At 34.6% G+C, this 23,766-nt stretch overlaps 2 protein-coding genes across 2 annotated transcripts; both read left to right on the plus strand.

Moving 5' to 3' along the window:
• The first annotated feature begins 10,522 nt into the window (after positions 1–10,522).
• Positions 10,523–12,594, plus strand: LOC111012186 (uncharacterized). The gene is made up of 3 exons (XM_022286239.1): positions 10,523–11,473; positions 11,586–11,643; positions 11,894–12,594. The coding sequence occupies exons 1-3, from the start codon at positions 10,523–10,525 to the stop codon at positions 12,592–12,594; spliced, it is 1,710 nt and encodes a 569-aa protein (XP_022141931.1).
• Positions 12,595–20,758: 8,164 nt separating this feature from the next.
• Positions 20,759–21,774, plus strand: LOC148212228 (Pathogenesis-related thaumatin superfamily protein). The gene has a single exon (XM_088121443.1). The coding sequence runs from the start codon at positions 20,792–20,794 to the stop codon at positions 21,554–21,556; it is 765 nt and encodes a 254-aa protein (XP_087977569.1). The 5' UTR covers positions 20,759–20,791; the 3' UTR covers positions 21,557–21,774.
• The last annotated feature ends 1,992 nt before the right edge of the window (positions 21,775–23,766 follow it).

The raw sequence follows: 23,766 nt of genomic DNA on the forward strand, positions 1-23,766 counted from the left end.
GTTCTGGGTGGATACACTGGGGACGCCTCAAAATGCACACGGCATAATTACAAAAGACGTCCGAAGGCGGCGACAGTTGAAACTGTGAAGCCCAAGGACGATCCGTCGCGTCCCCATATATGGTAATAAGTACGCAAGAACGTATGGAACCAAAGTGGAGCACTGTGCCACCGCAGGCCTGCAGAGCACTCTAAATTCCAAGGCTGCCCCCAAGTCTGGATAACAAACGTGGCACCACCCGACCGCGAGCAAGCCTCTGGAGAACGGATGTTCAAAGGCATTTACCCAAATAGAAAAGTCGAACAGGGCTCCCAATCGGATGCATTCATGTTTTTTCAGGAATACTATAAGTTCCAAGATTGCCCCCGAGTCTGGATAGCCCACGTGGCATTCCTCGGCCGCGAGCAAGCCTCTAGAGAACAGATGTTCAAAGGCATTTACCTGATGGAGCAACCGAACAAGGCTCCCACTCGGACGCATTCTTGTCTTTTGAGGAACACTATAAGTTCCAAGGCTACCCTCAAGTCTGGATAGCCCACGTGGCACCACTCGGCGGCAAGCAAGCCTCTGGGATGTTCAAAGGCATTTACCTGAATGGAGCAGTCGAACAGGGCTCCCACTCAGACGCATTCCTGCTTTTTTAGGAACACTATAAGTTCCAAGGTTGCCCCTGAGTCTGGATAGCCCACGTGGCACCCTTCGACTGCGAGCAAGTCTCTGGATAACAGATGTTCGAAGGCATTTACCTGAGTGGAACAGCCGAATGGGGCTCCCACTTGAACGCATTCCTGGTTTTTTAGGAATAATATAAATTCCAAGGCTGGCCTCGAGTCTGGATAGCCCACGTGGCACCACTCGGTCTCGAGCAAGCCTCTAGAGAACAGATGTTCAAAAGCATTTACCCAAATGGAGGAACCGAACAGAGCTCCTACTCGGACGCATTCCTGCCTTTTCAGGAACACTCTAAGTTCCAAGGCTGCACATAATGAAGAGTTAGTGGCACAAAAAATAATGTCATCTACATAAATTTGTACTAAGAAAATATCTTTTTCTTTGGTTTTAATAAAAATGTAGTATCAATAAGTCCCATTTAAAACCTTGTCCAAGAAAAAACTTACTCAATCGGTCATACCAAGCTCTAGGAGCTTGTTTAAGACCGTAAAGAGCTTTCTTTAATTTAAAAACATGATTTGGATTTTCAACACTTCCAAAATCAAGAGGTTGTTCAACATATACTTCTTCCATTATAAAACCATTTAAGAAGGCACTTTTGACATCCATTTGATATAAAGTAAAGTTCTTATGAGATGCAAATACAAGCAACATTCTAATATATTCAAGTCTAGCAACAGGAGCAAAAATTTTCTCATAATCTATTCCTTCTTCTTGGCTATCCTTGTGCAACTAACCTAGCTTTATTTCTAACAATATTACCAGTCTCATCCATTTTATGTCTAAAAACCCATTTAGTATCAATAACAAGATGATCATTAGAACAGGGGACTAATTCCCAAACATTATTTATTTCAAATTGATTTAATTCATCTTGTATAACAATTAACCAGTATTCGTCAATTTCAGCTTCTTTGAAAGACTTTGGTTCAATTTGAGATACAAAAGTAACATTATTTAATGCATTTAAAGAAGAACGTGTTCTTACCCCTTGGGATATATCATCTATAATTAACTCCTTTGGATGGTGAGTTGAAAACTCCAATCCTTAGGAAGGGTTTCCTTTGGCACGTGTTGAGTCTCATTTACTATAGCTTCCGAGTTATTATCTTTAAAGTTCAAATTCTCAAAAGACATTTCTAACTCATCACTAGTAGAAACTTGATTAGCAGTAATGTGAGATTCATAAAAAACAATATTCATTGAGTCTTCAACTACAAGAGTTCTTTTATTAAAAACTTTATATGCTTTACTACATGCCGAATATCCTAAAAATATGTCAATGTCGGTTTTTTACTCAAACTTTCAAGTGTCTCTTTATTTTTCAAAATAAAACATTTGCAATAAAAAAAACTTTTAAATAGCTGATATTAGGAGTTTTATCATTAAAAATCTCATAAAGGGTTTTATTCAAAATCGGTCTTATTAAAATACGGTTCATCGCATAAGAGGCAGTATTAAAAGTTTCAGCCTAAAAATATTTTGGTAAAATATACTCATTTAACAAAGAAGTAGCTAATTCTTGCAAAGATCAATTTTTCCTTTCTACAAAACTATTTTGTTTACGGTGTTTTTTGAGAAGAAAAATCATGAGAAAAACTATTTTCATCACAAAACTTTTCAAAAGCTACATTGTCAAATTCTGCTCCTTGATCAATTATAATTTTCGAAATCATAAAACCTTTTTCATTTTTAATTTTCTTTGAAAAACTAATAAAAAAATTTTAGGCCTCATCCTTATGATATAAAAATAAAACCCAAGTAAATCTTGAAAAATCATCAACTATAATGAAAGTCTAATATTTTCCACGTAGACTTGCAACTCTAGTAGGTCCAAATAGATCCATATGTAATAGTTGCAAAGATGTAGAAGTAGAAACCATTTTCTTTGGTTTATAGGAGGACTTAGTTTGTTTACCCATTTGACATGCATCATAAACTTTGTCTTTTTCAAAATTTAAATTTTGGAAGACCTCGAACAAGAGATTTCTTGGAAAATATTTGAAATCAAATACATGCTAGCATGACCTAATCTTCTATACCACAACTAAGAATCATCATGCATAGCAGACAAGCATTTATTATTAACAACATGGCAATCATTCAATTCAATAGTATAAACATTTTTATCTCTATTTCCTACAAATAGTATTTTTCAATCACAAACATTTTTCAGTTATGCATGTTTTATCATTGAATACTACTTTATAGCCTTTATCACATAATTGACTAATGCTTAAAACATCATGCTTTAAATCATCAACAAGCAACACATTCTCAATCAAAAAGTTTGAACCATTACCTATATTACCTTTGCCAATGATTTTACCTCTTTTATTATCGCTAAAGGTAATGTATCCTCTATTTTTCTTTTCTAGGTGTGTGAATTTTGTGTGGTCTCCGATCATGTGCTTGGAACACCCACTATCCAAGTACCACTTGTTTTTTATTGATCTCAAACATATCTAGAAGAAAGATGATATTCAAGATGTAACTTTAGGTACCCGAGCTTTTTTGGGTTCTTGAGGGTTAGTAAGTAAAAATTTAGGAATCCATCTCTTTTCATTTAATGCATCATTTTCCTTCAAGTTACAAGCATAAATTTTATGACCAAGTTTTCCGCATGTATTGCAAATAATAGTAGACATTGAGCTTTCTTTAACAAAGTAGTTTTCAAATTTTTTTTGTTTTTGATGAGGTTTATAGCCTAAACCACTTTTATCAAAGATAGCTCGTTGTTTTCCCATCACCATATCTACGTTCTTTTTACCATTTGTAAACTTTAAAAGGGTAGATAATATATCTTTATTTTTTTTAATAATATATCTTTATTTTTTTTACTTCTAATAATTTATACTCCTCTTTTAAAGCATACAAATTTGACTTAAGCATAACAAGATCTTTTCTAAACATCTCATTTTCTTTATTTAACCTATCATGCTTGACTAATAAATCATGGTTCTCATGAGCTAGCTTAGTATTCTTCTTTTTAAGAGCTAAATATTTACTACCTAATTTTTCAAATTCTTCTTTAATTTCATTATAAGCATCCATAAGCTCATCAAAGAAGGACTTTCAAAACATACCTCCTCGTCATCATCTTCATCTCCAAAAGCCATGAAACAAAGATTAGCTACTTCCTCTCCGCTTTCAGAATCACTTCCTTTATCACTTTCATCCCAAGTAGCTTTCATAGCTTTGTTATTTCTCCTTGAAGATGATTTACGTAGTAAAGGGTATTCAGATCTTACATGTCCAACCTTTTTGCACTCATAGCAGATGATGACGTCTCTAGTGCTTTTTTCTCCTTTAGCATATTGACTGTTGGTTTTCTTTGGAAAGTGTCTCTTCTTGAAATACTTCTTGAACTTCTTGGACAAGTAGGCAAGTTCTTCCTTGTTTAGTTCTCCCTCACTTTTAGAAGTCCCTTGAAAGGATGTAAACTTTAATGCTAAGCTTTTCTTCTTTTTGACGTCATCTTCCATATTGCCTTTCATGATTATCTCATGCATCACGATAGATCCAATGAGCTCCTCCAATGGAAGTTATAAGAGATCTGTTAGGGTTGACTTTTTACTGTAGAAACATGTGTCGGTAGCCCTATTTGACCACGATTTTGACCCCTTTCCCATCATTATTTGCCAAAAAGGATTACATATTCTTAAAGTAGAACATGTATACAACATTTCTGCATAAAAGTCAAGCTATGGTACTTTAGGAAAAATATGAGAAAAATGCGGTCAAAGTCGGAAGAAAATAACAGTTTTCTGTTTTGCAGGTGGTGCAATTTTGGTCACCGACTTTGGCAAAACGTGTGTTTTGATTAATGAGGGGCAAGAAGGACATTTTCCATGTGTTTGAATCAAAGTATAACCGTGAGTCTAAGTCAAATAAGAGTGGTTAGGTGTATCTCAACTCATTTCCACCTAAAAAGGTGGGAAGTTCAACAACTCCAAGGGCCTATATAAGAAAGTCATTCCTCCAGTAGCAAATCATTCATTCCAAACTCGTTTTCAGCTTCATTTACTTTCTCCTTCGTTGTAGAACTCATTCTTAGACTTTAGGTTCAAGTTTTAGTCGTTATTTCCTTGTATTTTCATACTTTTACTTACCGTATTGCTTTTAATTCAAGTTCTATCTTTTTTCTGCACTTATTTTGTTCTTCTTAAGTAATTTAGCGAGTTTACACTCCCCTCACACTCGAGAGAGAAGAGGGTCAAGCTAGAACTTATTGTATCACTTGTTTATTCATTTTAATTTAATGAAAAATACTTCCTTTATGTTTTCGTCATTTTCTTTCCTTTAAAAATGTTATAAATTAGTTATCGACCTTTTTGTGGAATGCCTTAATCAAAATGATTTGACTTTCAACACGCTCGGGATTTGCCCAGAATTGCGTTTGGTACTTTTTTGGGTTGGTTTCTAAAAACTTCTTTTTAGGTCTTTTTTCCATTTGGCTAGTGCGAACTTGATTTATACACTAAAGCCCAACCCTAAGAAGGATGAGTAGGTAAAATAATAGGAAACCAATATAGGATGTGACTTAAACATAAGCGCATAAAATGTGGTCCTAGACATAGGCCCTCTGGCCCATAATGCAAGTGAGTTGATAATTATTCTCTAGGATTGTAATCACACATAGACACACGATTGTAGGTTACCCTAGCCTCTAAACCAACCAAAAGCAGTAGTGAAAGAGTAGAACTCAGTTTCTCAAGAAAAGCTAAGATTGCCCCAGGTACATTTTCCCAACAAAGTGTGTTTTACATGTTTTGCATCAAAACTAAGGTAGAAAGCAAAGATGTTGAGTTTTATTAAATTGCTTGATAGTCAAAACCCCAAACAACAACATTTTTTTCACATTTTTCTTCCTAAATCACAATTGCATATTTGAACCAGTTCACGGCATTACTTGATTTTGAAAAGCAACAAGTCCCTGAGGATTCGACCTTGGATTACTTCCGAGTATTACTTGTGACCTTGTGCACTTGCACGAGTCTCTAATCTTTTTGAAGGTAGAGAAAGTCCCAACAAGATCATTTGCTTCTTGAATCATCGTCACTTTGGATTCCCAACTTTTTGGTAGCGATCTGAGAATTTTCCTCACATTCTCAGCTGTAGTATATTCCTTTCCTAAAACTTTCAAAGCATTAAAAATATTTGTAAATCTAGTAAACATTTAAGTAATAGACTTGTTATCATCCATTTTAATCAATTCATAATTACGAACAAGCATGCTAATTTTCTACTATTTAATTTGATTTGTTCCTTCATGAGTTACTTCAAGCATATCCTAGATTTCTTTAGCAGTGTTACATTCAGATATTCAATTAAATTCATGAGTACACAAACCACAAAACAAACAATCCATGACTTTAGCACTAATAGATATTTTTCTTTTATCATCATCATTAAACTCATTTTTATTTTTAGCGATATCAACATTATCAACTTTCTTAATAGGAATAAAGGGATCTTTATAAACAATTTTCCACAAGTTATAATCAATTGAAATCAAATAACGGTTACGAACACCACAAACGATTACGCCCCGTACATATCCACAGCCGGCAGCACGTGTTGTCGGCCGATGGGCGCATCCAACGTCCTTGGGTGGCATGCTCAGAGGACACATACAGCGAGGCTACCCTACACTGTCAAGGATGCGCCCCTCTCTGTCCTACCTTACAACGCGCGACGTCTCTGCCATTTCCAACCATCATCCTTCTCGGTCGACTCTCCTAGGCTATAAAAAGAATGATGATCCTCCATACCAAGTAAGTGAAAAACCTGTCACTGAACTCTCTGGTATCTTATTTCTATCTTTACTCTGATTACTAACTTTAGCGTTGGAGTATATTAGGCCGAACACCGCACCAGCGTCGAGTTCTTTGGTTTCAGGTCTAGTGGATTCATCTCTGAACTGCTTGTCCGGAGACCACATGGCCCTTAACTAAAATTACCCGTCCACAAGCTCAAACAATTAAGTTTTAAGAAAAGTTTCAAAGAAAATAAATTTAAAATCAACAGAAGTTAATTTTAAAAACATAAATATTTCAAAGATTTATTCTAACAAAATACATTTTAGAAGTTAAATTTTGAGGAAAAATTATTTTCTAGTGAAATAAACTCAAAAACTCAATTTTTCAAACTTTTTTTATAAAAAAAAAATCCAAATTAAAAAAAATAGTTTAGAAAAAAATGGACTTGCTCTGATACCAATTGTAGGATCGAAGCACAATGCTACAAAATGGTGAATAGGGTTGCGTACCACTTTTTCAAACTTCTAAAATAAATTCAAGGATAACAAACAATTATACAATCAACAAAAGAAACTTTATCAAGAAGAAGAATTATGGAACAAAATATATTTAAGCAAACATATATGCAATATAGCAAAATAATTCTAAGTAGATAAGTGTTGAATTTAAAATAGAGAAGAGAATAGGGTGAGTGACACCGAAATTTTTTTATAGTGGTTTGGGAATTCCTACTTCACTCCCCAAGTTTCCTTCTTTGGTATTTTACTGTAACGGTCCTCTTATGACCAAACCAATCGACTCTCTTTTTGACTAGGCTAAAGAGAAACCCACGATCCTTTTTACTGGTTCAGAATCCAGCCAAATTACTTTTCTTACAACCCAATGTGTACCCACACCTTAATACAAACCCCAATTTGAAAATAAATAATGAAAAAACACAAGTGGATTACACAAAATTTTGTACCAAAGTAGTGGCACTAAAAAGCTACACTCTAATGTATCTCTCACAAAAAATGAACAAGTTATGTGTAAGGAGAATGAAGATTTTGCGAAAAATTGAAAGAAAAATTTGAAGAGAGAAAGATTTTACTTTGATAAGTAGTGTGGAGTACTGTTTCGTGAGGAAAATCACCAAGCCACATGGAAGACAGAAAACCGCCCACGTAAGCGATAATTTCAGACAGGTCCACCTTGAACCTTGGATGACTTAGTCATTTTTCATCCATCTTGTCTTTGTTGAATGTTCGATATGTTCTAGGACCGACCTACGAGTCTGACAAGTCTGATCTGCTATCCAACACAAATAACCGTCAATCGGAAGATCAGTCGCGTGTCAAATCTATAAATAGAGGGCAACATTTCTACACCAGGTATAGAATTTCTCCTCGAACTTACTATTGAGTATAAACTATTTTACTGACTTGAGCATCGAAGAGTTTACGCTCTTGTGCAGGTCATTTCGAAACATACCAAGTCAGCGTGCTTCCGTGTCCGACCTTGACCAGGTTTGATCTCGTCTCATTTTCTGTATAAACATGGAGGATGGTGGAATTTGGCGCCTTTAAATCACTACAAGTAAACGGAGTTTCTACGACATTTTTTCAGCGACATTTTGTAAAATCGTCACTAAAGATAATTTTTAGCGACGCGGTTTATATAACGGCATCGCTAAAAGAATTTTCAGCGACGCCGTCTCATAACGGTGTCTCTAAAAGTTCTACATGTTTTAATTTAAGGCACACTCCCCCTTTCTTCTCTTTCTCAACATTCAGTGGCGATTTTTCTCTCCATCAAAATCCATCTCTGTTGTTCGGCCCTACTAGTCGTCATGAGTCCGCTGCTGTCCATATCTTTGCTGTCACCACCCACTCACTGATGTCCATTCCTGCCAGTCCTGTGAGTTCGTTATGGGTCTCTTCTCTTCACCAACATCCCCATTGCTAGCCCCGTTACTATCACCCCCACGAGTTTGCCATCCAGTCACCCTGATTATAATCGTTGTGAGAGGTTTGCTCAAAAGCCATGACTCTCTTTTAGACTTTTTACAAAATCCATTTCAATTTGTGCATGTTTATGGTCTGGATTGAAATTGAATTGAATGAGTATTGTATTATGTTGTTGGTGTATTGAGTATTGAAATTCTCAAATCGATTATATGGTTTTGTGTTCTATCGAATTGATTTTTGTGGTATTATGTTTTGAAATTCTGAAATGGATTCTATTTGTGGGAGTTGAAGAGTAGAATAGAAAAATGTTGCAAAATTGGTATTGAATTGAAATTTATTTGATTGGTTGGTTAGGGAAATTATGTGGTATCTTGTTTTGAAATTCTAAAATAAATCCTGTCCGTGGGAGTAAAAGAAGTAGAAGAGAAATGTTGGAAAAGTTTGGTATTGAATTGAAATCTATTTGGTTGGTTGGGAAAATTCCATGAGTAAAAAGTTAGAGAAATGTTGGAAGTTGGGTTGGAAAAATTATATGAGTAAAAACTGTGGGTAGTCGCGGCTTCGAGTGGGTAGCGTCGAATTCTAGTGGGTAGTCGCCGGATTCAAGTGGGTATTCTTTAATCTCTCCCTTAAGTTGTATTTTCACTTTTGGATGGTTTAGGATTTGATTTTGGAATAGGTTAAAATGTTGGTTGTTTCGATTTATGAATCCTATTTTAAATAGAAATTTATGTGTGGTGTTTTGATTTGGTATGTTTGGAAGGTCCATTGATGGGTATATAGCATGTTGATCATGGAGTATTCAAGTCTTAAGAAGGGGAGCTTTGGGTGGTGGTCTATGGGAGGTAAGGACCGTATAGTTTATGTTGGATATGGATTCTCTAGTTTCTTATTTTGAAGTTTATGTTCACTAATGGATTGTAAAGTTTATATATTTGATTTTGATGATTATGTTAGATATGAGTTATTTGGATTTTATTTGATGCATTGAAGTGTGATTTTGAAATGGAGTTTGGTGATATATTTTGAAGTTCGGTTGTGAGAATATTGGGGGTTCTGTTGTTCCCTTTCAATCTTACAAAAAGTAAGCTTCTTCTCCTCCTCAAATGAATGCTTTTCTCAAAATACCGCTCGATTAAGTTTATGATTCATATAATTTCTCATTTCCGTTTTGGTTCGTCGTGCCTTGCTCCGTGAGTTTTGTGGCTATTGTCCATCCGTGCCGGCTGCTGTAGGCATCACCATCTCGAGGTTCGCTTCAAAATTATCGATGTTTTCAACATTTTTTTTAGAAATATACATTATGGATCTGAATTGGAATTTAGTAATGAAGTGTTTGTGTACTCATTATGACGTCAATTGAATGTTTGTTGTATTCGGATGTTGCTGAAGTTGATTTTGATATAGTTTGTGGGAGTAAAAATGGAATGGAAGGGAGTTGGGTCGAGTGAAGATGTATATAAGGGAGTTGTCATTGATTTTTTTGTTATTTTTTTGTGAATGTTAATTAATATTACAATGAAGTGATGTGAGTTATTCAATTCTTATTTGATGCTTTGGATTGTTGGATTTTGTCATAGCACTTAGTTTCGTGATGGACATTGAAGTGTAGTTTTGGATATTGATTAGAACTTAGTTTTGATTATGAAGTTTATGAGTTTGAAGTTTGTGTTGGATATGAATTCAGAAGTTTTTTTTTTTTTTTTATAAATTTTACGTTAGACATGGATTATGAAGATTATATATATGAATTTGGTGTTTATGTTTTGGTGAGACTTATTTGAATTTGATTTGATGTTTTGATTATGTAGTTTTTGGTGTGACGATATGTCTCGATACCATTTTTAGTTATAATTCACATTAGTTTTAGTTAAATCAAATTTAGAGTTAGGTAATTAACTATAAGTTATATGTTTTTATAGAAAACATTGCTACGGATCGTACTTGGATAACTTTGAAAGATCGGAGATCTAGTCAATATTCTAATGGTGTTAGCAATTTTATTGAAGTCGCTAAGAATTATTTGGATGAAGAAGGAAAAAAAAGATGTCCTTGTTCGAATTGTTTAAATGTCCTAAGGAATAATTTGAATGATGTAGAGCATCATTTATTCAAATATGGTATGTCTCCGACATATAGTAGATGGACATTCCATGGAGAAAATGTAGATCTTTCTTCATTTTTAAGACTTGGATCAAGTTTCTTGGAGCAACATTTTCAGATTCTGTTAGAAATAATAGACCAGATGATGGTGGGAATCATATGGATCAAGTGACAACTGTGGTCAATGATAATGAGATGCTCCAAATGATGAATGATTTAAATGGTCCAGTGTTTAAAGACAGTTTCGGAGAATCCAGTGAGCAGCACGAGACTAATAATATATTTTCTGAAATGTTTCGCGATGTTAACGAAGAGTTGTATCCAGGATGTTCGAAGTATACATCGTTTAATTTCTTAGTGAAGCTTATGCATACTAAAGTTCTTAATCATTGGAGTGATAAATCATTTGATATGTTACTCCAATTATTGAACGATACATTTCCAGATGGTGTAAAGCTTCCTAAATCAAATTATGAGGCTCAGAAAAAATTACGTGATCTAGGGATGGGATACGAATCAATTCACGTGTGTAAGTATGATTGTGTTTTATTTTGGAAAGAATATGCATCTCTTAACAATTGTCCTCAATGTGGAGAGTCGAGGTACAAACTGAATAAATCAAAAGGAAAAAAAATTCCCCACAAGGTCCTAAGATATTTTCCATTGAAGGGAAGGTTGCAGAGATTATATGTTTCAAAACATACTGCTGAGGATATGAGGTGGCATAAAGATAAAGTGTGTGAAATTGAAGGAATACTTCGACATCCTGCTGATGCTGAGGGTTGGAAACACTTTGATAGAAAGTACCCTCTTTTTGCTACAGATGTTCGTAATGTGAGATTGACGCTTTCTTCAAATGGTTTTAACCCTTTCGAAAATATGAGTTTATCGTACAATATGTGGCCAGTTATGCTCATTCCATATAATTTGCCTTCTTGGAAGTGCATGAAAGAATCATCTATGTTTCTATCTACTTATCTCTGGGCTAAGGTCTCATGGTAAAGAGATTGATGTTTATTTACAACTCTTGATAGATGAGTTGAATGAGTTGTGGGTGAATGGTATTTGCACCTATGATAGTTTTAGTGCATCTTTCTTCCAGGTTCATGCGGCTCTATTGTGGACGATTAATGATTTTCCAGCTTACGGTGATTTGTCTGGTTGGAGGACGAAATGATATAAGGTGTGTCCAGTTTTCAACGATGATTCAAGTTCAATGAGATTGAAAAACAAAATTTGTTTCATGGGACATCGTCGATATTTACCTCAAACACATACATGGCGTAGGAGTAGGCAACAGGATGGGAAACAAGAATTTAGATTAGCCCCGAAGATGTTTAACTGGACAAGATATTATAAATCAATTGAATTCATTGAGTTTCCCTACGTTGAGCAAGCATCCTACAATAGTATCTGATAACAAACGTAAGCGATTAGCTAACAAGCACAATTGGAGTAAAAGAAGTATCTTCTTTGATCTTCCATATTGGAAAAATCTTATGTTACGTCATAAACTTGATGTGATGCATATTGAGAAAAACATTTTTGATAATTTGGTTGGTACTATACTGAATATTGATGGGAAGACTAAAGATACGATTAAAGCTCGTGAGGATTTAGCAAACTTGAAAATTAGAAAAGAACTTCATATACAAGAAATTGGAGGCAGGCGTGTGAAGCCTCATGCATCATTCACATTAACTGCGAGTGGAAAAGTTAGCTTCTGTACATTTTTAAAATCTGTGAAGTTTCTAGATGGTTTTGCTTTGAATATATCTCGGTGTGTGAACGCGAACGAGGACAAAATCACCGGTCTGAAAAGTCATGATTGTCACGTTTTATTACAAAGACTTATTCTAATTGGTATTCGGCCATCTATACCCAAAGATATTGCTACAACTATATCAGAATTGTCAAACTTCTTTCATGATTTATGTGCAAAAACTCTGTGCATATCAGAATTAGAAAGAATGCAGACTGACATAGTGTTCGTCCTATGTAAATTCGAAAAGATCTTTCCACCAGCATTTTTTGACGTTATGGTTCACTTAACTGTTCATTTGTCGTGGGAAGCAACGATCATTGGTCCAGCGGGTTATAGTTGGATGTAACCAATTGAAAGGTATGAAAATGTATTATTTTTCGTTCGTTCCATTTTTTTTTCCTATGATTGATTTTAAGTCCCGAGTCATTATTCACGATTTTTGTATTAGGAGTCTGCGATATTTGAAGCAATATGTTAGAAACAAAACTCGACCTGAAGGTTCGATTGTAGAAGCTTACATTATAAATGAATCTTTAACTTTTTGTTTTATGTATTTACATGGGATTGAAACAAGATTCAATAAGAGTGAGCGTAATTATGATAATGTCGAGAATGTGGAGAACAATAGTAAGATATCGGTTTTTCTGGACGTGTACGACTATTGGGTGGTAACCAATTTAAACGCTTGACTTCTAATGAGTTAGAAAAAACACATTGGTATATTCTAAAGAACTGTGATGAAGTGGAACCTTACCTTGAGTACATATCTATTCTAGTACAACTCTTATACTAGATTTTGACATTATGATGAAATTAAGATATGTTTCATGTTTAGGGAGCATATGAGTCTTCTCCAATCAAACGGTCTTGGTGATTTGCACAGGAGACAACAATTAGAATTCCTACTTGGTTTAAAAAAAAGTAAGTTGGTACTATTTAGAGTGACAACTCTATTGTCTCCATTATTTTATCTATAAATTAAACTGTTTGACTAGGCTCAAGTATTGTATAGTGAAAAGGGATTTCTAATGCATTATATGCCTTAACAATTGACCTGAACGACCGTGTTTGATCTTACACTGGGTGTATAGCCAATGGAATTCAATTCCATTCAAAAGAGCGTGATAGTCATCGAGTTACACAAAATAGTGGCGTGATGGTGCCTGGAGATGATGAAACCGGAGAAATAAATTTTTATGGCGTGTTGCATGAAGTAATTAGGCTATAACACATTCATCTGAAGTCAGTGATTCTTTTGTAATGTGAATGGTACGATACAAGTTCAAGAAAGGGTAGAATTAATGTATCTGATGGTTATACATCGATTAATACTCGTTAAAGATGGTACAAATGAGAGCCATTCATACTTGCAAGTCAAGCTGCCCAAGTATTCTACTTAGATGATTACAAACTTGGTCAAAAATGGAAGATTGTTCGACAAATTCAACCAAGACATGTGTGGGATATTCTGGAGGCTGAAAATAATGAAATGGAAGAAATAGTGGCGGATAAAAGCATTCGCACATGTTACCCACAAGTTGATGATAACTTAAATTCACAAACCTTCAATAGAGAAGATGTTGAGCCGATGCCTATTGAAGATGCAGTATATATAGATAGTGACGAGAAAAACAACTAGTGATGAATAAGAGGTTGATTTTGAGTATTCTAGTGATGATTCTGGAAGCACAGATTCCAATATGTTATTAGACGATGAAGAGAGCGATAGTGACATATAAACTTATTTGTAAGTCAATAAATATGCATGTAATATTTCTTCATATATTTACACTATTTTTCTATTTTGACCTATAATTAATTATAGTTTGATTTTGTCCATTTTTATGTTACAGGATGTCGTCTTCAAATCTTGGACCAGGAAACCGACGGAGTTACACAAGCAATGTCGATAGAATAAAAAGCACTCAACTGGGAGAGGCTAATCAAACAGCACAGAGTATGATATTTAAATAGAAATCTTTTTTTTAATCCAAGTTAAGCTTAAATATATAAATATATGATATCTTTCGTGTAGGTTCTGGCACGACTAAAAGAAAAGGTAGACGCAACACTAGAGATCTGAATGTTGATAAACATGTCCAAAATCATGGTCTGATAGAAATTAAAATCATGGGTGCGGTCAATCGTTCCTCTGAATTGTGAACATTGGTCAAATGTCAACCAAGACGATAAAAACAGTATCATAAATAGACTTAGCGTAAGTTTCATTTAGTGACACTTTTTAAAATGTTGTTATATTGTGATTATCATTGACACGTCGTCTTTTTGTTGTTTATTGTTAGAATCAATTCATTCTTGATCTCAATGATCCAATTGTTTATCGTTATCTAGAGCATGAGATGAGTAGTAGGCATAGAGATTTCCGGTACAGGTTGCATAAGCATTACATGCAATATTCCCTAGAAGAAGCACGGCATCACAAACACAAAGATGTTGCACGAGATGAAGATTGGCATCGCTTAGGCGATCGTTGGGAAACAGAGAAGTTTAAGGTATGTATTGTAGATATGAATTAGTTTTATTCTAAGTATTTTGCTACTAACTATTATATATATATGTCAGAAAATTTCTGAAACAAACACTAAAGCTCGAGCGTCTGTACCGTATGGTCATACAGCAGGAACGATCGCATACGTCACAGAGAAAACATTGTATGTATCTCTTTTCTTGTTATAACTTCAAAAATTTCACTACTCATAACCTTGTTTGAATTATGTAGAAAAAAAAAGAGGGACGAGAGGTAGATGACATTGAAATGTTCGAAGTAACACACAAAAGGATGAACGACAAGTGGGTGAGCTCTGTGGCTGGTCAAAAACATGTAGGTAAAACTACTTTTTTTTATTTTTGTGTTATTTGATATGTACTAATATTATTTATATATGGACATTGTAGGAACAAATGGTTGAACTGAAAAATGCACCAGTGGAAGAAGGTGCAGAACCTCCTTCAGCTCGACAAATCAGTGTTCAAGTACTAAACAGGCGAGGTGCACTTGGATGGGGACCACCAACGACGACAACTCAGAATGAACGAAGTTCTCAAAGAAATAGAGAGTCAAGAAATCAAATAGCTCAATTGCAATCCGTTGTACAGAGGCAACAAAGCCTACTTGAATCAGCAATGGCTCAATTGAGATAGTTACAAGAAACTGTAAACAGACTAAGCAATGCTGGAGAAGGATCATCACAACGAGCTAATTCTCAACCGTTGAATGATGCTTAAAAAGGTATTCATACATGTTGTCCATAGTAGATGAGTATTTAAGTAGATGATACTTTATAATGGATATTGGACTTGATGTGCTTTGAAGTATTGTGACTATCCTGCAGTTATGGCAGTCAAGACTTATGTTATATCGATATGAATTTGTTAGTATATTCACATGTTAGGAGCATTTGACTTATTTATGATGTTAATAGAAGTGTAGCTACATATTTGATGCATGTACTTATGAAATGCTGGTTTTGACGTAGCTAAGTGTTGTGGCTATCCTACAGTTATGGTAGTCATAGCTTATATTATGTCTAATATAGGTTTATGGTAGTCATAGCATATATTATGTCTAATATAAGTTTGTTAGTAAATTCAACTGTTAGGAGCATTTGAGTTGTTTATGATGTTAATAGAAGCATAACAACATCGTTTGATGCATATACTTATAAATATAAGTTTTGATGTAGTTGAAATGTCGTGATGATCTTGCAGTTATGGTAGTCATCACTTGTGTTGTATATATATACAAATGAGTTTATTAGTATTTTATGAAGTTATGAGCATTTTGGGTTGTTTATAGTGTTGATATAACATGGCTATTTCTCTTGTAGTGTTGCAATTTTGTTTGTTTTAGAAATGATTTAATAGTTGTTTGGATTATAAACTATGATTTTGGAGTTCTAATAGATTACTTTTTGTTGATTGGTTTAGTATTGTTCACTACGTTTTTCATTATTTAGTAAGTTGGTGTGGATATAGATATATATATATGTTGGTTTAGTAGGTCAAAAAACTCTTTTGATTATATTTTCATGTTAAATAAGTTGTATTGTTAATTTTTTACAGGATATACTATGTCATCAAAAGCGGCTGTGCTGGATCATTCAGAAGAAGAACTTCATGCATAAAACAACATGTTTTCTTTTGTTATATGTAATTGAATCACTTATAAGACAAATTGTTATTTGTAGTTAGAAAGTACCTTTTTTGTTATAATAAGATGTTACACATTTAGAGAATCTACCTTACGTATATTTTAATATTACAAATACTTTTCAGTGACGTTTTATATATGTGTCATTTTAAAGCACATAAATTGAATAGAATTGAAGGCGAAATTCGAAAACAGGATATTACATATTTTGGAACTGGTTTTCAGTGACAGTCATTTTTGTCGCTGAAAATTCATATAGCGACATTAAAGGATGTCGCTGAAACACATTTTTAGCGACACAATATAACAAAAGTCGCTGAAAATTGTTTTCAGCGACAACAAGTGATGTGCTAAAAAATAGTTTTAGCAACAACATACACTGTTGCTGAAACTTTAAACGGCGAGTTATCTACGACGTCCTTAGTGACGAACAAGGTTTCGTCGCTGAAACTTTTAGCGACAAAATTGGGTTTTCAGCGACATTTTTTAGGTGTCTCTAAAACTCATTTTTCTTGTAGTGAATAGAATTTTGAAGATGAATTTTGGCCACTGGATTTAGGGCAACAATGATGAACGGTATAGATTAAGGTGAAGAATAAGGAAAAATGAATAAAAAATAATTATGGTGATTGAAAGAAATTGGTGGAAATTGAGAAATTATGGAGATTGTGAGTGACTGAAGAGATTGAGGTGATTGAGCAGATGGAGAGAAATTTGTGGAAATATATTTGTAGAAATTGAAAGTGTCACATGTCGTCTTCTTATTTGTTTGATTGTTGGATGTCATGTTAGCATAAGTATGTCATCTTGATGTCATATGTCAAATTCTGAGTTTGTCCACTTGTCCATGTCACCCGTCATGTAAGAGTGGTTCAATTGACTTGTTACCATAATTTCTTCATTTGAACTCCGATTTAAGTGATTCGAAAGATGTTGGTTTTGTCTTCTCAAGCTCTACGCTGTGGATACTTTGAAACATTCAAATTGTTAGTTTATACTTGGTTTGTGATCATCAAAACATTTAGTTTGATTGAAGCCGTAAAGCTAACAATAAAGGGCTACAAACTCTGGTGTTTGGAACCGAATAGAAGGAAATGTATAATAAGCAGAGACGTTAAGTTTGAAGAATGGAGTATGCTATACTCATAATCGAAGGCATCAACAGAGGAAACATCTTAAGGCTTATATACATTTAAGATTGAGACAGAGGTCACTTTAATCCAAAGGCAAGTCAATTCAAACAACATACCAAACACGTCAACAAGTACTGAACTAGAAGTTAGTATTGAGCAGACTGATAAGGATGATGGCAGTGATCAGGAATCAAAAGCACGAGGGACTGAGCATACTAATTTGAGTGATTATAACCTTGTTAGAGATAGGGTGATAAGGATTATCAGACCGCCGGTGAAGTATAATGAAGAAGACCTTATTGCCTATGCACTAGCAGTTACTGGTGAATTTACAGAACTTGAGTCATTCACCTAGTTTGAAGCTATAAAATTCAATGATAGTGAGAAATGGGAGCAAGCTATGAAGGAAGAAATTGGTTCCTTAAACAAGAATAAGACTTGGGAGCTTCTTAGCAAGCCAAAAGGTAAAACATTTGTATCTTGTAAATGGATCTACAAACTTAAACATGGACTGATAGATGATGATGAAATGAGGTTTAAGGCCAGATTGGTAGCAAAGGGATACACACAGAAAGAAGAAGGATATTATAATGAAAATATTCTCACCAGTTGTCAGACATACATCGATAAGGGTGATATTAGCTTTGACTACCCACTTTGATCTTTACATTGAGAAAATAGATGCCAAAACTATGTTTCTTCGTGGTGAACTTGAGGAAGAAATATATATGAAGCAACCACAAGATTTTGAGATAAAAGCTTGTAGGGATAAAGTAGAGATAGATAAGTTGAAGATAAAGTTGAGCTTAGAATTTGAAATGAAAGACTTGCGGACAGCAAAGAAGATATTAGGCATTGAAATTTCAAGAGATCGAAATGCTAAATGTTTGTTTTTGTCTCAGAAGAGATACATTTCAAAGCTACTGAGCAGGTTTAATATGACAGATTCAAAGGTAATAGAAACTCCTTGGCCACCACACTTCAAATTATATATGATGCAGTGTCCAAGTTCTAAGCAATAAAAGAAAGACATGGGGAATATTCCATATAATATTGATGTTGGGAGCCTGATGTACACTATGGCTCATGGTACGAGTGTTGTGAGAAGATTTATGGCAAATCTAGGGGAGCTTCATTGGTCACAGTGGTGAAATGGCTCCTTCAGTATCTAAAGGGAACTAACAGTCATGATTTAGCATATACTGGAGATTATAGAGGTGTTTAGACCTTGGTGAGATATGTTAATGCATACTATGCTGCATATACAAACAAATGGCGAAGCACAACGAGGTATGTTTTCACTTTATTTGGTAACACAATTAGTTGGAAAACATCTTTACCGCATGTAGTAGCATTGTCATCTACTGAGTCTGAATACATAGCTTTAACTGATAGTGTTAATGAAGCATTATGGCTTAGGGGTTTAGTTGGTGAATTGATTCAAGTAGATGATCTTGTTATCTTGTGATGTGACTTTCAAAGTGTCATTCATTTGTCAAAAAATCATGTTTATCGTGAGAGAACGAAGCATATATATGTTTGTTTACACTTTGTAGGTATTTTCTGAAAAACTGTTGTTCTTGAAAAGATTTCTACTGAAGATAATATTGTTGATGCACTTACTAAGACTTTAACATCCAGAAAATTTGAGAAATGCATGATCCTGCTTCAGTTGGAAGCAGGCTAAGCAGTGATCTTCAAGATCAGAAAATAAGTGACGTTTCATTCATTTGTTCTTGAACCAAGGTGGAGTTTTCTCCGCAATATGGAGATATGTTGGGGTTGTGGGTAAGCCTTGGGCCCAATTATCACATGCTGAAATTTTGTTTGTGGGCTAGCAGTAACCTTTAGTAAACCACTTATTTTACAGCATTCTTTTTCTTACTATCTCATGAAATTTGAAGACAATTACGGCAGCCATTTTATTTGTTCGTGAGTGAGAAACCAGAGAAGCTTTTGGGGCTTTCTTCTTCTTTGTGGGTTGCGGCAGTACAAAACCGAAGGAGGTTTATTCTCTAGGGAGAGTGAGTGAGTTTTTTTTTAATTTTTTTATTTATTTTGAGTTTGTTGTTGTAATTTTTATGCTCTTTGCTGCTTGAGAAAACCATATGTATTTTGCTGTCACTCTGGGTGAAGCAAATGGAATGGATGGATTGTCATAATGGATGTAGTCACGTTGATTGAACCACTATAAATTAGTGTGTCATTTCTTCTCTCTTAGTTGAAACTTACTTAGTTGATTGATATTATATGTTTTCTGAAATTATTGGTACTATTAGCGTAAGTTGGAAATTCTCAATATTATGTTATCAAATAGGTATGGTTTTCTATTTTCGAAAAATAAAAAACAAATAATAGTTATCAAATATATATATTTTGTTTCTTAAAATAGAAGACGAAAAACTAAAAACAAAAATTGTTATTAAATTGGCCTTAACAAACTTTTTTTTTTTCGATTTTGAAATTTGACAAAAAATTGAAATACTCTAGAACTCTTTTAGCTTTGAGCTAGTGCAATTTATATCACACTTAATTTTAACAAAGGTGAAAAGTATACCGAATAAATGGTGTGGTATCAAATATAATTTTTAAAACCAAAAAATTAAAAACCACAGCCTCAAATCAATGGATTTCAAAATCAAAAGCAATCAAATGGATTGGTACCCTATCTTGAAATTCTTGAAATGAAAATTATTATTCAAACATTATGCTTGAATAATGAATCTTTACACTTCTCTTACTTGTTCAGGTTACACATTTAATTTAAGTAATAGAAATATTAACTAAAGCACATGGTAATGGTCTATCCTCTCATTTCCTTTAAAATCCGAGCTTCCAAATACAAATTATACACTTAATTAAAGAAATGATGTTTTTCCATAAACGTTTCAATTTTTTTTTTTTTTTTACCGTGTAAATATAATTAGCAGCAATTAACCTCTGCTCTCTTTTTTAAGGTCTGAGTTTCAAACCTCATTACCTCAATTTGTTGTATAAAAAAAAAAAAATCATTTCATACTTTTTTTTCACGCTCCTCGTCAAATTTGAACAACCCGTCAAATACAATCATCTCATTTGAACCCACAAAAAAAAGTCACATCCATGGCTTCATCCACACCCTTCCACGTCATACACCCAGATTGGAAGGGCAATATGGTCTTTTCACATCACCCAACATTTCCCCCTATAAAACCCTAACCAAACCTCCTCTCTTCTCACAAGCTTCCGTTTGGTATGCAATGGCGTCTGCGTTTTCCTCTTCCTCCATCTCTCTCCTCTTTCTACTCTCTCTCTTCGCTTTCTCCGCAGCTACGTATAATGGCAATGCCATGATGCTGACCCTGGTCAACAACTGCCCTTACCCGGTCTGGCCGGCCATCCAGCCCAACGCCGGCCACCCCGTCCTCGAGCGCGGCGGCTTCCACCTACCGTCCCTCACCCACCGCTCCTTCCCGGCGCCGTCCCAGCACTGGTCCGGCCGGGTCTGGGCCCGAACCGGCTGCGTCGGCGACCACCACAGCCTCACCTGCCACACCGGAGACTGCGGCGGCAAGCTCGAGTGCAACGGCGCCGGCGGGAGGGCTCCGGCGACGCTGGCCCAGTTCAGCCTCCACCACGGCCACCGCGACTTCTCGTCGTACGGCGTGAGCCTGGTCGACGGGTTCAACGTGCCCCTGACGGTGACCCCACACGAGGGCCAAGGCGTGTGCCCGGTGGTCGGGTGCCGCGCCAACCTGCTCGACACGTGCCCGCACGAGCTGAAGGTGCACGCGCCACACGAGTACGGGCGCGTGGTGGCGTGCAAGAGCGGGTGCGAGGCCTTCAACGACGACAAGCTGTGCTGCAGAGGGCACTACAACAGCCCGCAGACGTGCCGGCCGTCGTCGTTCTCGCTGTTCTTCAAGCACGCCTGCCCTTCCACTTTCACGTACGCCCACGACACCCCCTCGCTCATGCACGAGTGCGCCGCGCCGCGCGAGCTCAAGGTCATATTCTGCCACTGAACCCTCCACGCGCGTGGGCCGCCCTGTCCACTATAACCTGCCTTCTCTCTATGTACTGCTTTTTGTTTAACTGTGTAGATTTTAGTGGTTTGAAAATTTAGATGTTTTCAAGCTCTGTCTTGGTGCATATGTCTCATTCTCCCTCCCCCCTTTAGTTTTCTTCCCGTTGTGGTCTCTATTATTATTAAATAAATGGATATTAAATCATGTGTTTTAAATACTCTTTTCCCCACCTTTAGTTTATTTTGAAATATTTGATTATTGTGTTTTCGTAATGCTTTTACTCACTCACTCTGTATTTTATGGTTCCTGTATCTTTTAAATATTGCAAATTTGGTCCTATTTGATAAGTTTGAACATAGATTTCATATATAATGAAAATTTTTAAAATAAATTCAAGAAATTTAGTGAGCCTAATGTATGCTAAACCTATGATTAAAAGAAATAAGATAGAAATCAAACTGTGGAAATTTAATGGTGAACTAAGATTGTGATTAAAAGAAATAAGATAAATTTGAAAATGTACAAATTTAATGGTCAACTTTTGGAAAAGTAAATGGTCTAATTAAGATTATGATTATGATTAAAAGAAATAAGGTAAAAATGAAAATGTGTTAAATTTAATGTTCAATTTTTTAAAAAAGTAAATGGTTTATATAAGAATATGATTAAAAGAAATAAGTTAAAACTGAGAATGGTTAAATTTAGTCGTCATTTTTTTTTTCTTTTTAAAGTAAATGGATTAAGATAGGTGTAGTTAAATTAGAGGACAAACATCCTTTAGTTTGGTTTTTGTGCGTATACCTTTTTCGCTTTTAAAAGCTAAGTTTATCTATAAATACATAGCTTTTCATTGTATTAATTTTAAATGAAACTTGAAGATTAAGTTTTGAAAGTTTCTGTTTCTTGGAATTTTGCTAAAACTTGTTGAAATAAAAATAAATAATTTCTATAAGCTGACGCATGTCCAAATTACTATGATATCCAGAAATGAGTTACATTTTGATAAAATTATAATATTGACATTAACGAAGCATAATATAGAATAAATTAAGAAATTAATAGAACTCTTACCCACAAAATTAAATTTTATGTGTAGTTGAATTTGAAACTTTCAAATTTTTATTTAATTAATTTATACATAATATCAATTAGGGGAGGATGAATTGCTAAATGAGTAATTCATCGTTAGATAATTAAATGTTAAAATATTAAGTTAGTCTCTATATCTCTAATTTGGTTTATTTTGGTCTCTATACTCTCAAAATGTTCGTTTTGATCTACGTACTTTTAGTTTTGATTCACTTTTCAAAGGTATATTTCGGTCATTGTACTTTTAAAAACTTTTTGGTCTCTTAATTTTATATTTAATTTCATTCCCTCTATCACAATTTCAACACAACATTACAATCAATATATTTTTTAAAACTTGTGTTAAAAATTTATAAAAAGAAATTAAAATGGGATTGAAGTGAACGTTTTCAAAATAAAAAGATTAAAATAAACTAAAATTAAAATGAACATTTTTAAAATACAAGACAAAAATGAATCTCGATTAGAAATACATAATATTTTAAGTAAATTAAAGGTGTCAAAACTCAACCAATTGTAATAATTTAACCGGCAATGACTGAAAAAGAACTTTGGTGGAGATTATGGAGGGAAAGTGAATTTGAAGTGGAGAGAGAGGGAGAGAATCCGAGGGATTTCTGAGGGGACTCTGCAGAGTACAGAGATCAGCGCTGCTTTACGGAAAGCTGTGAGTGGTGTGGCAGTCCAGCAAACCAATCAATAAACTCTCCCCGTTTACCTTGACATTAAAACAAATTTTTATTTTGTTATACGTTAGTTATTTTTTGGCCTTTTCCTCCTATTTATTGTGTTTTATAAATTAAAAGTTAATTTAAGAGGTTTAAAAATCATTTAAAATTAATTTTTAAAATATCACTTAAATTAGATTACAATTTTGAAAATTAATTATACTAGAATGTTTGAGAGTGATTGACATAATAAAATCAATTTTATCATTAAAATATAAAATAACGTAAAATTGATTTTTTAAGTATCACTTTGATGGTAATTTTTGAAAGTCAATCATTGTTTAGATCACTCATCCTAGCATCATTTATAAATATACCAAATCTCTCTCCCAAAATCACTCATTTTACGTCACTTCCAAAAAATCAGTAATTAAAAAGAGTTTATTTTGA

Source organism: Momordica charantia, assembly GCF_013281855.1.
Source record: "Momordica charantia cultivar OHB3-1 chromosome 3 unlocalized genomic scaffold, Mcharantia_2.0 BLBB01000003.1, whole genome shotgun sequence".
Lineage (NCBI taxonomy): Eukaryota > Viridiplantae > Streptophyta > Magnoliopsida > Cucurbitales > Cucurbitaceae > Momordica > Momordica charantia.

What these genes read in the sequence shown, in the direction of transcription:
- LOC148212228 (XM_088121443.1), top strand. Translation starts at nt 20,792, where the DNA reads ATGGCGTCTGCGTTTTCCTCTTCCTCCATCTCTCTCCTCTTTCTACTC.
- LOC111012186 (XM_022286239.1), top strand. Translation starts at nt 10,523, where the DNA reads ATGGACATTCCATGGAGAAAATGTAGATCTTTCTTCATTTTTAAGACT. An exon ending in CTACTTATCTCTGGGCTAAG is followed by an intron (nt 11,474 to 11,585) that starts GTCTCATGGTAA and finishes TCTTTCTTCCAG; the next exon opens with GTTCATGCGGCTCTATTGTG. An exon ending in AGCTTACGGTGATTTGTCTG is followed by an intron (nt 11,644 to 11,893) that starts GTTGGAGGACGA and finishes ATCCTACAATAG; the next exon opens with TATCTGATAACAAACGTAAG.